The sequence below is a fragment of the Stegodyphus dumicola genome, chromosome 5 (assembly GCF_044657685.1).
Source record: "Stegodyphus dumicola isolate Sdum_Otavi_A_Nest chromosome 5, ASM4465768v1".
Classification (NCBI taxonomy): Eukaryota; Metazoa; Arthropoda; class Arachnida; order Araneae; family Eresidae; genus Stegodyphus; species Stegodyphus dumicola.
In genome coordinates this window covers 196008207-196026036 of record NC_140772.1, presented here as the reverse complement: position 1 = coordinate 196026036, position 17830 = coordinate 196008207, and the positions used below count along the sequence as shown (strand labels likewise).

The following is a 17830-nucleotide window of genomic DNA, read 5'->3' as shown; positions in this document are numbered from 1 at the left end:
TGAGTCAGGATCTCGTACTGTGTACTGTATTTGATCTGCCAGAAAGATATACTGCTTGAAGTCCTGTTTTATGAAATGTGTTTGTTTACTTCTGGAGAATTTTCGTATGTGTACACAGTTAACAATTGAGAATTAAAAAATTGAATTTATAAAATTTTGAGAATTTAAAAAATTAATAAGATAAAACTAATGGTGGATGGCTTCACATATCAACTCAAAATGCATTGCACATTTAGCTTTGTCCTTTTATTCAACAATTCAGTGAGATGACAGTTTTTAATAATTACTGTTTATTATTCTGTTAATACCCCATCAGTTATTTGTAAAAGATAGCCAATTGAATATACAATGTATCACCATTTTTATATACTTATGCAATTCATTGTTCATTTTAATGTAAAATAATCCAGTTTGTGTCATCAGAAAAATAAACTAAAATTCAATAGCCCTGCATTTTTGAATCAGTGATCTGCAGACCACTAGTGCTTCTTGAAGCTCGTCCTTGTGGTCCTCTTAGATTTAAAAAAAAAAAGGATGAGAAAGAAACTGAGATTAACTGCATATGTCACACTAAAAAACTATCACTTTTTTCCCCAGAATTCACATTTTATAAAATTTATTATCAGTTATTGTACCTATAAACTTCCCACTCTAGTCTTAACAACAAAAGGGGATTTAAAGCACTATGACCATGGTGTTTCTTATCATCATGCATCCAAACATAAAACAGCTATGCAAGATTTGGCTAGTTCATTCATCTTATTAATTAATGGACATACCAATGTTTATTTTGAATTTTTAGTTTAAATAATAATTATCCAAATTTTAATAACCTTGCTTTATTGAAAACAAATATTTTTTCTATTAATTACTTAATACTAATAAAAATTAAATGAATTTTAATTACTTGCATCTTTAAAATATAAGTATACTTTAGTGGCATATGATAAAAAAATTGCATTTTAAAGGAGGTAACAAGTGTATTGTGGTTCACAGAGCATTACAATTTAAAAAAGTGTTCTCCACTTTAGAAATCCTGCAATAAACAAGTAAGGAATCGTGAAATCCTCACAGGGCAGTGCTATGTCAATGAAATTCACTGGCCTGTTTTGATGCCATTCCTATTGTAATATTGCAAAAATAATTTATTTCCAGAAGGATTAAAAAAAAAAGGGCTCATGTATATACAAAGCTATTTACACTTGGTGGTCAAATTTTAACTCACTAAAAACGTTGTAATCTGACCAGCAAGATAATGTGCAACTATTCATGTCATATATTTCTTGTTATTATCTTTCAACATATTTCCAAGGAGAGCTATATCGCCCAAATTTTCCCCGATGCATTTGTATCTTGATGGTTAGTTGGTTTTTTAATGGCACAAAACCTCATGGGTTATTATGCGCCAGACAAATGGTGAATAAAATTCAAGATACACAAACACCCAGTGTCAAGTGAATTGATGAAATGGACCTGAGATGCTGGTGAAGGCATTGAGAAATGACTTTGAAATGTCCAGGCACTCTTGCAACAGGTAGATCAGGATAAAAGGGAAATAACTTCAAATCATATGGTAAAAGGGATGTCGTTTAAAAATCTTATGAGGTTGATGTGGAGGTTTCTTCCAATGAGATGAAGGCATGGAGAAATGCTCTAGCAACAGGTAGAGCAAGATAAAATATAGTTCAAATCATATGGTAAAAATGTATCTTGAAGGGACATGGTTGATTAGCCAAGATGTGGTTATATAAAACTTGAGCATTATGATCACGAATTCACGATTCTATTTTCACAAGTTGGGAGAGCATCAAATTAGTCAAGAATGTACTAGTATAATCAAGAGTCAATATACCATTTTCACGTAAAGACTCAACTTGAAAATAAGAACTTCTAGTTGAAACACAGAAATATTTAATGAAGAGCTTGTGTACATTATTTACATTATTCAAAACACAAAATTTGCATATAATATAAATTTCCCCATCATAGGGCCAAGATTAGGTTATCAAGAACAATTATTATATTTGTTGATTACCGCTATGGGGCCAAGCACAGATCATTTCAAGCGTCGCACTTAAACTAAACTAAAAGAGTTATTACATTCTTTCTCTGCCGCCAGTCACGTGATCTAGTCAGTGACAGACGATAAATAATAAAAGAAAAATTGGTTCCATCGGAGGGAAAAAGAAATAATTTCAACAAACTCCCCCCGATGAACAATAGGTTCATCACAAATTTAACAAACCATTACAATATTAATATAACAATAAGAAAAAAATAAAAATTATTTACATATACAGGTCACATTATATCAATAATTTCTTAATACCAAGAAAGTTTTTTCTGAATCTATAGAAAAACAAAACATTTAAATTAACATTTCTCAAAATCACCACAAATCATTAAACCAAGGAAAATAATAAGATGAATAAATGAAAACATTATAACAAAAAAAATTATCAGTTTATCAGTCATTCAGTCTATTTTTTGACCAGTCACTGATTATTGCAATTACTAATATCATTAATTTCTAAATTGTACAATAGCTGTACTAGACATTTGATTACCGAATTACCAGTTTCCACTCCACACGATCTGATCATTCCATCTCTACCAATAAAGGTTTTGGTTATTCTTCCTAATTTCCACCAGCTTCTAGGTAAGTTTTCATCATGAACAAGCACTATATCATTTACGTTGAATGCAGATGGTTTCTTCTGACCGGTATAATGAGCAGATCTCAAGCACAGGAGATATTCTTTTTTCCATCTGTTCCAAAAGGGATTTATTAGATTTTCTCGTATACGGAAACATTTTAACATTTATCTCTGGAACCTGGTAAATTCAAGTCATTCCTCCTTACAGCTGGCAAACTCAAGAGTCGTTTGCCAATCAACAGGTGGGCTGGAGTAAGTGCGGAGGGCTCTTCAAGATCAGAAAAGACGTATGTTAATGGACGCGAGTTTATCATCGCTTCTATTTCAAGCAAAAGCATTTCTAATTCACTTTGAGTCAAAGATGATTTCCCAATGTTCTTTCTTAAACTAGTTTTTACACTGCGAACTAAACGTTCATAAAAACCGCTCACCAGGCAGCACGTTCTGCAATATATTTCCATGCGAAGCATAAAATTTTTTAACTTCAGGATGATTAATCACTTTCCACATTTGCTTTAACTCAAGTTTGGCTCTTTTAAATGTTCTAGCATTGTCCGAGTACACAATGGAACACAAACCTCTTCGGGATACGAACCTGCGGAACACAAGTAAAAATTCTTCAGTGCTCATGCCTTTTATGAGCTCCAGGTGAATATCTCTTGTAGTGGTGCAAGTAAACAATAATATGTAATATTTGTTGTCATTTTCTTTTACATGCCAAGGACCTTCAAAATCGAGTCCACAACTTGCGAAAGGCGGAGATTCATTAACTCTATCCGCAAAATTTCTATTTTCCCCTTTTACTTTTAAATTTGATATAAATCTAAAAATCCAAGCAGTCCCACAATAAAGTTTTTTCGAGGAACTAAATTTCGTCAAATTCATGGGTGAAACTTTTTCAGTTTTAATCACACTTGCTAGGATAGCTTCCGATTTTCGAGATTCTTCTGATACATCATGTAATTTTGGTTTTGATAGTTTGGATTTTGGCCATTGACTTTCAGGTAACGAAAGAAGTGCAGGGCCATGCCACCATTTCGAAGAATTTATCAGTTCTTTTGCAGAACAACCTTTTGTTATTAGATCTGCAGGGTTGAGTTTTCCTTCGCAATGTCTCCATGAACAAGGATCTGAAATTTCATGTATTTCTGAAATTCTATTAGCAATGAAAGGTTTCCATCTTTTAGCTGTACTTTTAATCCAATGTAGAACTATTTCCAAATCTGAACATAAAATGACATTTGAAATATGTAGAATATTTTTTAGGTAGTTGGCAACCCTAGCACCCACCAGTGCTCCCATCAATTCAAGGCGGGGAAGCGTTAATTTCTTTAATGGTGCAACACGTGATTTTGCCAAAACAAATGTAGTTTCAAATTTATCTTCATCAGTTCTGTATCTCAAGTATGCGACTGAGCCATACGCATTCGGATTAGCGTCGCTAAAAATGTGTAACTGAACAGTGTCCCTGTCTAAATTTGGTACATGAAAATAATATCTGGGAATTTTCAACATTTTAAGTTCTTTTATTTCAGAAAGCCATATTTTCCAGTTATTTTCAAGTTCTCCAGAAAAGACTTCATCCCAAGGTACCCCTTGAAGCCATAGCTGTTGCAATAAACATTTAATTTGAAATACAAAAGGTGCGATAAATCCGGATGGGTCAAAAATTTTGGCTGCTATTTTTAATACATTACATTTGGTACAGTCAGTGTTTATACAGGACAGTAAGGGTGTTAATTCTAGTCCTAAGACATCTTCATCATTATTCCATATTAAACCTAGTACCTTTAAGGATGTACATGTAGTTTCACTATTGAGAGAGATTAACTTTTCCTCAAGCCATTTCTGCTTAAGCTCTAGGGAATTGGTTTCGAATTTTCTTAGATTTAGACCTCCTTCAGCAAGAATTTTAATAGATTCATTTGATAGATTAAGCGCTTCTTCAACAGTTGTCGCTCCAGAAAATAGGTCATCCACGTAAAGATTTGAGTTAAGCATTTCAAAACTCTTAAAGTTAGAATTCTTGTACTTACCAATGTGATGTTTTATTGTGCAGGCAAGGATGACAGGACTACAAGTTACACCAAAGGTTGCTCTTGTCATTTTGTAAGAAATTACACTCTCTTTTCTATCAAGGTTTTTAAAATAAAGAAATCTCAGATAATCTCTGTCTTCTTCTGCGATTGATATTTGAAAGGATGCCTTTTCGATATCTGCCAAAAAGGCGATCCTATTTTCGCGGAATTTCAAAATAACGTCCAAAACATTTGGATTTAGATTTGGCCCTGGGTGAAGACAGTAATTGAAAGAGCATTATTTGATTTTGAAGAAGCATCATAAACGATGCATACTTTTGTTGTTGTTTTGTCGTCTCTAATTACAGGATGGCGAGGCATATAATAAGAATTAAGTGTCGAGCTGTTTTCAGGGCATTCTTTTACAATTCCTAAATGTTCTTGTTCCCTGAGAATATTGTTGTATTCTTCAAATAACATTTCATTACACTTAAATTTATTTTCTAGACTAGCAAATCTTCTTTTAGCCACTTCAAGATTGTTTCTCAATAAATCGCGAGATTTGCTCCATAGTAACTTTACCTCATAACGACCATTTTTAAATTTCAAATTATTTTGAAAGTCATTTATGATTTCTAAATCGCTAGAATTCTTTTCGTTATTCTCAACAATACCCATGATTTCTAAATCTCAAAATTTCTTCAGTTCATCATTTTCACTCTCAACTGATATGCTACAACAATTTATTTTTCTATTTTTTGATTCTATCTGCCCCTGAATAGTATGTCCAAAAATAGTTTCTGCAATGTATAAATGTTTTCCAATTTTTCCTAGAATACCTAATTGAATTTGCCATAAAAAGTCTGACCCTAGTAAAATAGTTATTTCCCGTTCATGCCCTGTATCAGCAGGATTAAATCCTCTCATTTTCAATCGTTGAATCAAACCTTTGTCTGGAATTTTGACTGTAGCGCCAGTTATTTTTTCAACTACCAAGGCTTCTATATTTATGGTATTGCTTGGTTGCGAAACATTTTGTAATTCAAGAGAAACTACGTCAAATGATGATTCTTGTGGTTTTCGTCTGCCAAATGAATATACTAATAAATTTTCTTTTCTAATAGGCTTTAAATTCAGTTTTCTTACTAAATTTTCTTTTATAAAGCATTTTTCTGAACCACTATCACACAAAACCCTTGCATGGATTCTGTTTTCACCTCCAGAGACACATACAATACAAGTTTGGAGTAATGTAGAAATAGTTTTATTTTTCTGTTCAGAAACGCAAGATACTAAGGTTGTGGATTTATCTGCGTTAAATTTTCAGGACTTTTATGGTTTTCTGATTTGTTACAGAACAGCTCATTGTGAAATTTATTACCACATTTCGAACATGAGGTTAATTTACTTTTACAGTTAGAAGACAGGTGTGATTTTAAGAAACACTTGTAACAGCGTCCTCCCTTCTTTAATTTAAAATGTTTCTCTTGGTCTGTATACCTTTTACAACCCAAGCTTGTATGATCTGAAGAATCACAAATTACACAATGTATTTTTATAGAAGTGTTCAAGGCAGCAGCCGAAGGAACACTTATAGTTCTGATTATATTTTTGTTTGGAATTAAAATTAGTAAGTGTCATGTATTTTATTACTAGAAGAATTATTTACTAATAATGTGGCCTCACGGGCACGTAAATCTTCTCTTATAAATTCCAATAGGTCATTGACCTTATACTCATTTTCTGTATTATTTTTCTTATGAAATTCTAGAACCATGTTTTCTGGTAACAATTTTAACAGTATAGGCATAAGTAGATGCCCGTATGAACCTGTTGTTACCCCCATTGACTTGAGATTTCTGATATGTATTTCACATTTATCATACAGATTTCTAAGTCCCTTTATATTATTTGATGATTTTACTGGCTTTAAGTTCAAAATTTTATTTATATGACAGTTTATGATTGTATCCCGCCTACCATATCTTTCGTTTAACAATTTTAGGCATTCATCATAATTTTCATCAGTGAGATCAAACCCTGATACAACATTATATGCAGTACCTGTCAAAAGAGATTTCAGGTGTTGAAATTTACTTATTTTTGACAAAGAATCATTGTTATCCACAGCATTCTTGAAACAGTTAATAAATTCTAAAAAAGTGCTGGGATCACCAGAGAATTTTTCAATATTTAATTTCGGCAACTTAACTGCCGCAACAAATTTATTTTCGATTACAGGAGTTACAGGTACATTTTGAACTACGTTAACTTCAGTATCTGCTTTACATTTTCTTAACTTATTCTTAATTTTGGATTTCATACTCAAAATTTTATGAGAGTATTCTTCAACCGATTTTAATTCTTTTTCATATTCAGCTTTATCTTCAATCAATTTATCTATCTCTTTATCAAGTTCATTTAAAGAATTTTCTTTTTCTGACAAAATATCCTGACACTCTAACAAGGAATCTGTGTCAGTTCTTTCAATCGCTGCTACCAGCAAATCTTCTGCTTTATTTATTTGTTTAGTGATTGCAGATCTGATAGCAGCTCTTTTTGACTTTAATTTGTCTATGTTTTCCAAATTTCAAGTAATGGAATATAATCTTATAAAATTCAACAAATAATTGTAACAAAAATTTAAGTACAGTATTTCAATATTTTAAGCACTTCCTTTAAAAACAATATAGCCCACAAATTCCTTCGATTAAGACCAATTATTTTTTTAAGCATCAATGAAGTATTATTCTTTCAAGTAATATTTCAATAAATCAACATAAATATTCAATACTTTTATTTAACTCAATCATTATTTTTCAAGGTTGAATACTTCAAGAATGAAAGAAAATGGCTTATCTGATATTTTCAGGTATCCTTCCATTACTCCACCACAGGACATATCAAGAACTATATTCAGTTTCGATTTCGTCATATCTAAAGGTCCGGAAATTTCGGCACCAAAACATGTATAAAACTTGAGCATTGTGATCACGAATTCACGATTCTATTTTTCAGGAGTTGGGAGAGCATCAAATTAGTCAAGAATATACTAGTATAATCAAGAGTCAATATACCATTTTCACGTAAAGACTCAACTTGAAAATAAGAACTTCCAGTTGAAACACAGAAATATTTAATGAAGAGCTTGTGTACATTATTTACATTATTCAAAACACAAAATTTGCATATAATATAAATTTCCCCATCATAGGGCCAAGATTAGGTTATCAAGAACAATTATTATATTTGTTGATTACCGCTATGGGGCCAAGCACAGATCATTTCAAGCGTCGCACTTAAACTAAACTAAAAGAGTTATTACATTCTTTCTCTGCCGCCAGTCACGTGACCTAGTCGGCAACAGATGATAAATAATAAAAGAAAATTGGTTCCATCGGAGGGAAAAAGAAATAATTTCAACAGTGGTAGCTCTGTTATACTTCTCATAATTAAAGTTTTTTGGAAAAAATATTTTCATACTTTTACATGATCAAAATGTTATTCATTTTCATTATATTTTTATTTTGGTAAAAAGTTTGTTTCAAATTCTTATCACTCAATTCACTATGCATTACAAGTCTATAAATACATTTAACAAAGTTAAGAGTGTTTTATAAGTTGATAATAAAAATGTTTTTATATGTAATTTTTTAATTCCATCAGAGTAATTTTTGATATTATTTACAGATACAAAATTTCAACTGGTTGTTTTTATAATTTCAATTTTCGAATGGCATGTATCAAATACATATATTGAAACATTTCTGTTTTTAATGATTTTTATGTTACTTCTCTCAACTGCTTAACTTTCGTCTTGCTGTCAAAAAAGGCTTTTTGCTGGTAGAAATAAGATTAATAACCTTAATGTCATTCATTTTCATCCTTCTATCAGCAGCTCCATCAGTGGCTGAGTGGTTAATACTGAATACCAGTTCAACCTGGGTTTGATCTCAGGTAAATGAGCTGTTTGCATGCTTGGTTTTCATCATGTGTAATGCAAATACCAATTAATTTCCCTTAGAAAGTCGCTTGCGAAGGCATCCCTTCCCTTTGGCAGATAGCCCTCATGAGCTTTGCCATATTAAATGAACTTAACCATTTTTCTGTCAACAGTATGAATCTTATGTCTAAAAAAGAGAAATAAGTAAATCTTCAATACTAATCTTAGTTGGAATTTGACAGTTTTGAACTTTGTTTCTGAAAAAATTGTCTGTAAAGATTCTTCATTTTGTGAATTGGATTTCCTTGAGGCTTTTACCTTCACAAAAATTTGTCTCCTTTAGTTAATGATGCTCATTGCAATCCAATCCGTCCAGGATTCTAATGTATAAGCTTTTCATGCATAATTACTGTTTTATTCAATAGATGGCATTACATTCATGTTCTCTTTGCTCTGTCCATTGCTTTTGATATAAATATGGTTATCACTTCTGTTTTCCTGAATTATTTTGTTCCTGAAGAAGATAGACTTGTGACTGATCTCCCTCAAAATCGATAGTTTTAGTCAAAAATCTGTAATGTAATTAAAAATTCAAAATCCTTATATCAATAAAAGATTGCTGTTTTGCCTGCTTTTAATTTTACATTGGTGTATTTCTCTTCCAATTTAGTCATTTATTTGCTAGTACTATATCTCCACTTCTGTTAGTGAAGTTCCATCTGGAAAGACCTATTTTGCATTTTTTTATTATTTGCTTTGAGACTGTTAATACTCTGAGTTTTTGTCATTTGTTGTGAAGTCATGCACTGCTTTGGACATCCCTTGATTATGCCTGTCAGTCATTTTTATGCCTCAACTGATGTGCACCCATGTCAGTTCATGAGAGATCCATAGCAAGATTATTTGAAATTGGAAGTGCAAAAATTTTCTTGTATGCTATTTGTTTGTTCTTTGCAATATATAATATATTTATCTGCATTTTCCTATATAATTGCACTCACAGGTTTAAAGTTTTGCCATCTTCAATGCATTTCATTAAACCAATTGGTGGTACAACATGGAGTTTCTTCTGAAATTCAAATCAGACTCATTCACAGTTCTTTAATCTGTGGTTGTAGATGTACCAGAAAAAAGTTGACAAAATCATTCCTGAGAATCATTACTGTTAACTCCAGTTTTCTAGTGATACATCAGTATAATTTACCTTATTTTTAACAGAATACAAACCTACAGCCAAATCTGTCTTAGACTCATGTCTGCAATATAGCAAAATGAAGTTGCCTTGCTTCATTTTTTGGCAGATCTGAAAGCTTTCAATGTTACTTAAATATGGTCTTAAATTTTAGGCCTAAAATGTAATTAAAGCTAATTAGAACAATCAGGACTTATGTAAAGTAATAAGTTATCTAAAATCAGTTTTTTAGCTCTGCACTTGTGAGGGGTGCACCTTGTCTTAATAGATTAGATGAACTGATGATGTCAGGGTGAAATTTAAATTCTTTTGTTTAAGTACTGAATTATAAAAAAAGAGGGGGTTAATGATGCACATGTATCAATTGGAAAGAGTACTTGGTTAATGGTCACGGATTCTGTTCCCAAACATAGCCGAAGTAGTAGCAATGTTATAGTAGCAACCAACTAAGATAGACAGGGTTGCCACGCTACCTGAAAACTGGGAAAAGTCGGGGAATTTGAATATTTTAGTCAAAATCTGGAAACATCAGGGAATTTCATACGGTGATCCCCCCCTCAAAAAGCAATTTTTATGCTAACGTTGGAAGTGATCACTTTCTTAGCTAATTGTGTATCGCGTGGGCATCATTCGGACAGTTGGCGTAGAGCCAATTTTTTGCAGCTCCAATCAGATTATCTGTCAGGAAGGCAAAGCATGTTTCCAGTAACCTTGAGCATCGAGAGATTCGCATGTGCAGTGCATGTTGAATGAAAGAAAATACCCATTCTCGTATTAAAAAAAAACTGTTTAATCCTAGTATGCAGGGTGTATCAGTACAGTGGTGACAAAATTTCAGGAGAGATAAGAGTACAACTAGACAATGTGAAATCACATAGGAATGCATGCGGAAACACCTTCCTGGGGCAGTATTGATGACACAGAAGTCAAGAAGTAAAGGACACAAACTGAATGAGAAAACGTGTTTTTTATTCCGAGTGCAACAAAAACAAAGAGAAAAACAACATAAAGAAACAATGATCATCATCAAAGAAGGTGTTCAAAATTACGATTCAGACGATGATGCAGGAACCATGTGTCATGCATCTTCTATATGATCTTCCATTCGTGATGCAAATCTTCCATGCATCACAGAAGTGAGGCCTGCATCACGGTCCTGGGTCGTAAATTCGAACACCTTTAATGAGAATTGTTGTTTGTTTCTGTTCTTATTTGTAGGCATCTGCTGTACTAAATAAAACATGTTTTCTATCACTGTTTTTTGTTTTTCCTTTTTACTTCCTTGTACGAAGTACGAAGTAAAAAGGAAGTATTGTAATCGCTAAAAGTTTCAGGCAGCACATTTCAATGAAAATATCCATTTTGACCGCTATCGAATGCAATTTAACGATGTTTTTGCGTGATATCTGTACTTAAGGATAGAATAAAATATTCTTTTCCATCAAAAAAAAAAAATTGTAAAACTGCTTTCAAATTAATTCTGAAGATAATTTTTCGTGGCGTCTGTACGAGCGTATGTACATACGTATCTCACATAACTCAAAAACGAGTAGCCTCAGGACGTTGAAATTTTGTATATAGGACTGCTATGACATGTAGATGTGCACCTCGTATTTTGGTTGCAATCAGCCGCACCAAACGTATATAAATATATTTATATATATATCCACTCTGTTACCCGGCTCAGTGATCTCAGTTTCTTTACTCTTATATGTTTGTAAATTGTACATTTTTTGCTTTAAAAATGATTGTATTATGTTCTTTTTATCTTCCGGTTAAGGTTTTTATGCCTTTAGTAAATCTGTATGCAATATTTTTAGAATTATCAATAATTTTAAAGTTGTCTAAGTGCCGCTAAACCTTTTTTTAATGGCGGCCATTGATGTTTACATTTGAAACGGAAGACTAGTGGATTTGTTGCCAATCTAGAGAAACTTAGCTTCGCAACAACAAAGATAACGCATTCATTTATTATTGCCAATTAAATCATGCTTAATTCTTTCTGGAATATTTTCGAGGAAATAAGTGTTTAAGATTTACTTTGTAATTTTTAATATAGATATTTTGAGTTTTTATGTATTTTTGCCTTCTCGCGAAATGAGAACTGAATTAATTAAATGAGAAATACTCAATCGTCTGTAAAAAACTGTTTCCTTTTTTTTTTTTTTTTTTTTTTGTTTGCTTAATTTCTTTTATACATCATTCTAGCTTTATTATAGTATTTGAATAGAACATGTGGCAATGATTAGATAATTCTATTCTTTAAATGATATAAATTTTGTGCGTTATGAGTTATAATATGAACGATATATATAAGTTAACTGTTATATAATTATTGGATTATTTAACAGTTAACTTTGTTTCTGTTATATAATTATTATATAAGTTAACTGTTATATAATTATTAATACTGTTAAGTGAATCTAGCGCCAGAGTGTCGCTATGGTAAACAAATACTAGAGTGAATTTTAAAGAATGCATTTATTCTATTGTGGTTTATGCGCTGTCGGCGAAGTAGATTTAATTCAATCCAATAAGTTTAAATGAAATGCAAGAAAAAACGCGTATAATTTAATATTCCGTAAGAGGAAGTCATGTGGTGTACACATCAGATTTTTTGCATTTTGTGGCGTCACTACCGTGTCAGGAAAATGTATCCAACCATGCATTGCTATGTGATTTTCCATCATTTAGGTGCATTCTATCTCTTTTGAAAGTTTTTCACTGCTGTACTGATACACCTTTTATAATGTGAACTCTTAATTCCAACTCTTCGTTTTCCACAAAGTATACCACAAGCCTTACACTAGTAAGTTATAGCACTAACGAAATTAATAAACAAATGTACAAAACATTGCAAAAGGGAGGAATGAAAATTTTAAAGAATTTCCCTAAAAGAAAGGAATATGAAATTTCGAAAAGCACATAATTGTATTTTTAGTCCGTAAAAGAGTGAGAAGAATTGGTAGGAAAAATGGAGCGTACAAAAAAGCTCTGTAGAGGTCTGAAGGCAAAAACATAAATATTCGTTCTTGACACGATAAACTCGGAAAATGTGTCCCTTGTCAAGCGATTTTTTTATTTTGGGAGAGCTTTACACATATATTTTTTCATATTATGAGAATAGCCAGTTAAATTGCTTGGAAGTGCAGAAATTACTTAATTTGTCTCACACCTATTTTAGCAGCAGAAGTAATAATTGCATCACCACTTATTAAAGGTATTTTGTAACTTTCAATAGAGCCTTTTATCTTAACTCTAGAAGCATTTACTTCGTCCTTAAAGTGGGTTCCGCTCATTGAGAATTCGAGAAAAACATTTTTCTAAATATAACCGTCATGTGCATACATATTTCAAATTTTCCTTCAGTTTTTTAAGCTAACTTTCCAAGCTTTTAGCAATCTTTCCAACATAATAATAAATATAACAGTATGTTCTCATCCACACTTATTGGCACAAAAGCTGGCCCTTTTTCACTGCTAAATGTAAGAAGTGACTGGTGCATGTCATAATTTGAAAATATGAATTTACTTTTTAGCCCAGAATATTGTTTTGACATTTTGTGTTGATTCACTATAAACGGGGCATCACTGTTTAAATTGTTGCTACCAAACATTAGATCTCTGTATTATATTTAAAGAAATTAAGTAATGAAGAATCTGCATAAATGTACATATGTTTCTTGCGTTGTGATAAAACAACATTACCCAGAGCCATAAAATTTTGAATAATGTAATGTTCCACCGAATGTGGCCCACCAGCGGCCGAGCGGTAAAGACGCTGAACACTGGTAGTTCAATCTGAGGTTCAAATCCCGCAAATGGGCTGGCTGCATGGGTGTTTTCATGGTTTTCCCCATGTGTAACGTGTAGACGAGCCAGTTTCCCTTAGAAAGTCCTCCACGAAGGTATCCCTTCCTTTAGGCAGATAGCCCTCGTGTGCTTTGCCATAATTAAATAATCCAATTCACCGAATGTGGGCAAAATCTGAAAACCCTAATTTGGAATCTGTTTTATTATCGATTTTATATTTTGTAACATTTTAACAAATTTTTGATTAAAAAACTAAATGATTTCAAAGCGAGCAATGACAATGTATGAAAAAAAAACATTTTTATCTTCAGCGTGCGAGACTGTGTGTCGGAAATTCTAAAGATATGCTCATTTTAAAATTATTTTGCGATATTGCTGTTGAATTGAATTTTATGGTTGTAAGTGCATAAAATATGAAGTTTAATAAAGTTAACATACGAAACGTTAAAAAAACACCACTTTGGGGGTAATATAAAATGCGAAAGCTTTCAGTGTTTTTTAGCCCAAAGGGGCAATTTGTTCAGAAGGGCTATTAATTTTGCTTTGGCATTTTGCATTGATTCACTATAAACAGTGAATCACTTTTTAAATTATTGCCACCAAATATTAGAACCCTGTATTATATTTAAAGAAATTAAATAATAAAGAATCTGCATAAATGTATGTATGTTTCTCGCATTGTATTAAACGGTAATTAGAGTCATCAAATTTTAAATAACATATATTTCCACCAGAATCTGGGCATCTTGGAAGCCCAAATTTAGAGTTTGGTTTATTGTTTATTTCATATTTTGTAAAATTTTACCGAATTTTTGATTAACAAACTCAACAATTTCAAAGTGAGCAATGATAACACTGTACGTTGAAAAAAAAATTTTTTTTTTCTCCAGCATGCGAGACCATGTATTGGAAATTCTTAAGATATGCTCTTTTAAATATTTTGCGATATTGCTGTTGAATTGAATTTTGGTTTTAAGTGCGAAGAACATGATATTTAATAGATAAAGGTAACATAGAAAATAGCCCCTTTAGACATAATTTAAAATCTGAAACCTTTCAGATTTTAAAAATTATTTTGTAATTTTAATTTATTATTATTATTTAAGATGCTTGCAACATCAATCTTCAAGCATAGAATTCCTAGTGCGGCACTAAGTGCTAAGCAATTATCCTGAAAAATTGCACTTTCTTTTAACACTTTAATAATAAATTTCTGAAGACTTTAGAGTAAAAAAAAAAAAAAAAAAAAATTGTATACAGTTTTGCATCGGTATTATTTCATCCATCTATAGAGAGGCAGAATGGAACTGTGTTATAGCAACCAACTGAAGATTTATTTTTTTAATACATTTCTACAACTGCAGCCATTTTTTACCTTGCACTTGAATATTTTTTACTCCAGGGAAACATTTTTCTAAAAAAGCTGCAGCATGATCCTATGCATTCCATGGCTGGTTCTCCAGTAAAATAGTAAACTGCAGAGAACCAGCATTACCAACTTTTTGGTACTTTGTTTCCGTAGAAAAAAAATTTTTTTCCCCCAATAGAACTTTGTCCTTGTGTACGCACGTGTTTAAGAACATCAGCCCTTCCACCAAGCAAAATCAAAAAATTGCAATGACAAATGCAGTGCGTGATTCTCATTGCAAAACTGGAACACAATGTTTTCAGATTCTTATACACAAAGCAGAGACATGCCATATCTTAGTGATGAAAAGTGACTTCATTTCTTTTATATGCATATAGCGAAAAACAAGTGCTTTCAGCTGTGAAAAATCACATTTTTGGGTGCAAGAAACAAAGTATTAAGCCAAGCTACATAAAAATCATGAGAAATGTTAAGAATAAGAGAAAGCCAGGAGAAATATGTTGAAAATTGAGTTGGCGGGAGTATGATTGGAAATTGGGAGTCTCCTGCCTAAATTGGGAAAGTTGGCAACTCTTTGTATTTACACACATATTTGCTTCCCGGCTTTTTAAACACACGTGTTCTGATTTTTTTTTTTAAATATTAATATAATTTTCTAATTCCTCAAGACATTCAGAAAGTTAGTTCCCCTAAATTTTAAAATGGTTACTTTCGTGTAGTGATTATTTTCATATTACTTAATGATTTACTTCCGAATTTTGGGTGCATGCACTTCACTTAGTTAAGCAAATACAGTCAAAAGTCGTTAATTTGGACCTCAAAGCTAAAAACTTTCTGCGCATGCGCCGCGTTGACACATGCGCATAGGCGTTTACGCGTGCGCGTAAGACCTTTTACCGCACCGCATATGCGTGTGCGCAAGCGCAGAATACGTTTTCGTGTGCATGCGCATTTTATGTATAACGGACGGTATAATCTAAAAGTATCTAATTATCTATTTCAGTTAATGTTGATGATTGCGTTCTTCCTTAATCTTCGAATTGGATCCGCTTTATTATTTTTTGCAGACTGTAAGAGCAATTTTATAAAAGTAAAGTTGAACTTTCGATTATGTCAAATAGAATTTCCGATTCTGAAGCTCCCAAAGGATCGTACAAAACAAAAGTATGTTTCGATGTCCATCAAACAAAAAGTGGAATTGCTGCAAAAAATGATAAAAACATGAAGAATGTGACAGAGAGGTTAGTGAAAACGAAAAAATTTCGATTGACAAGTTAATCGGTATTCTCGGCACAACAATTAACGGGACTTGAACAGCGGAACTTGGTAACTGAACAAGAAATTGTGTCTGTTTATAGAATTAAAGAGAAAGTATTATCACATAAAACGAAGCAACTTAAAACAACTTACATTGAAGGAAATGTTTAATAAAGTAAACAAATAAATATTAAGCCTTTTTTTTTTTTTTTTTTTGTAAATTTTGATACCCTTTAGATTATAATTGTTCTTTATTTCATAAATTAAGGTTTCATATTTTTAATTTTAGAATTTCTGCATGCCATCTTACGAGATTTAAACTGGTGATCTATAATCCGGAAAAATCGATAATCCGGAATCACCGAAGTCCCAACGAGTCCGGATTAACGACTTTTGACTGTATTACAAAAGAGCTTCAAAAATGCAAAAATATCTAATGCTTTTCATGGTTCATCATTGCACATGGGAAGACAGACTGAATGGTGACACAGCTATTCTAACAGCACTGAATTATTTGAGGCCTAGAGAGTAGTATTGGAACAACTACATGAATGGGCAAGATTCGAGTTGCAATGCAATAGAAATGAAGCTAACTTATTAAATATTGTAAGGTTAATATTACTATATATTCTTATTGGAATGTAGGTTTCTTTTAAATAAATGATACTGTGATAGTTACTAGTAATTTATTCATTAATACTTTTCATCCTGCTGTAATGGCATCTTAGGGAAATTATTTGCGTAATTTTCCCTCCCGATTTTTATACAATAAAATTCCTTATAAAGGGGGAATATGCAAGTAATATAATATTTACATTGCTCTGAAATATACTTTTTGGTTGCATACTTATATCATATCATGAAATTTTACTTAATAATTTTTAGGTGAAAGTTGATTATACAGAGGAAACAGTTGCTATTAGTGGTTATCCTTTGTCTGCAGCTTTGACTTGTGCTAAATTGTGTTCAGCATTTGAAGAAGTGTGGGGAATTCACTAAAATGTATTAATAAGTAAATATACATATTTTACATTTGTAAATATAGTTACATGATGAGACTAAATTATTATATTCATGTAACCTTGACAAAATAAAGTTTTTATAGAAAAATTTTTTATTTGTAGTGTGCTGAAAAGCAGTTCACTGTTGTTAAAATAAAATCATTATTTGTTCAATCATTTTGATTATATTCCTTTCGTAGCTGCCAACTTTTAATTTTTCATCACATTTCTTGATACAAAATAAAATACAAAGAGATGTGGTGATTTACCTAGTAAATCACAACATCTCGTGGTGATTTACCGTATTTTATTTTTACACTTTAAGTTAAACTGCTGAGAAATATGTTTCCCAGCAATAAATTAAATTGTGCAGACTCCACTCTCTATCTTTTAGTAATTTTCTGCATAATTTTGTATATAAAATTTTATTTGATTTGAATTGTTTCGATCTATGTAAACATTCGTAGAGTTTTTTTATGATTCAACCAATGTTTAATTAGTTAATATTTGTATTTGTTTTATATCAATAAATGGAACATTACTAAATTTATCTACATGATAGTAGGTACAATAATTATTAA

General features: G+C 31.8%; 1 protein-coding gene across 3 annotated transcripts in view; it reads left to right on the top strand.

The window, feature by feature from the left end:
* LOC118196808 (ribosomal RNA small subunit methyltransferase NEP1) overlaps nt 1-17830 on the top strand; it is a 66148-nt gene that overhangs the window by 44876 nt on the left and 3442 nt on the right. The window contains exon 6 of one of the 3 annotated variants that reach the window (XM_085817519.1): nt 17134-17250. In XM_085817519.1, coding sequence (XP_085673645.1) covers nt 17134-17247 — 114 coding nt within the window. In that variant the 3' untranslated portion in view covers nt 17248-17250. Of the gene's footprint in view, nt 1-17133; nt 17427-17830 lie in introns of those variants that run through there. The other 2 variants (XM_085817520.1, XM_085817518.1) reach the window with 2 other exon arrangements.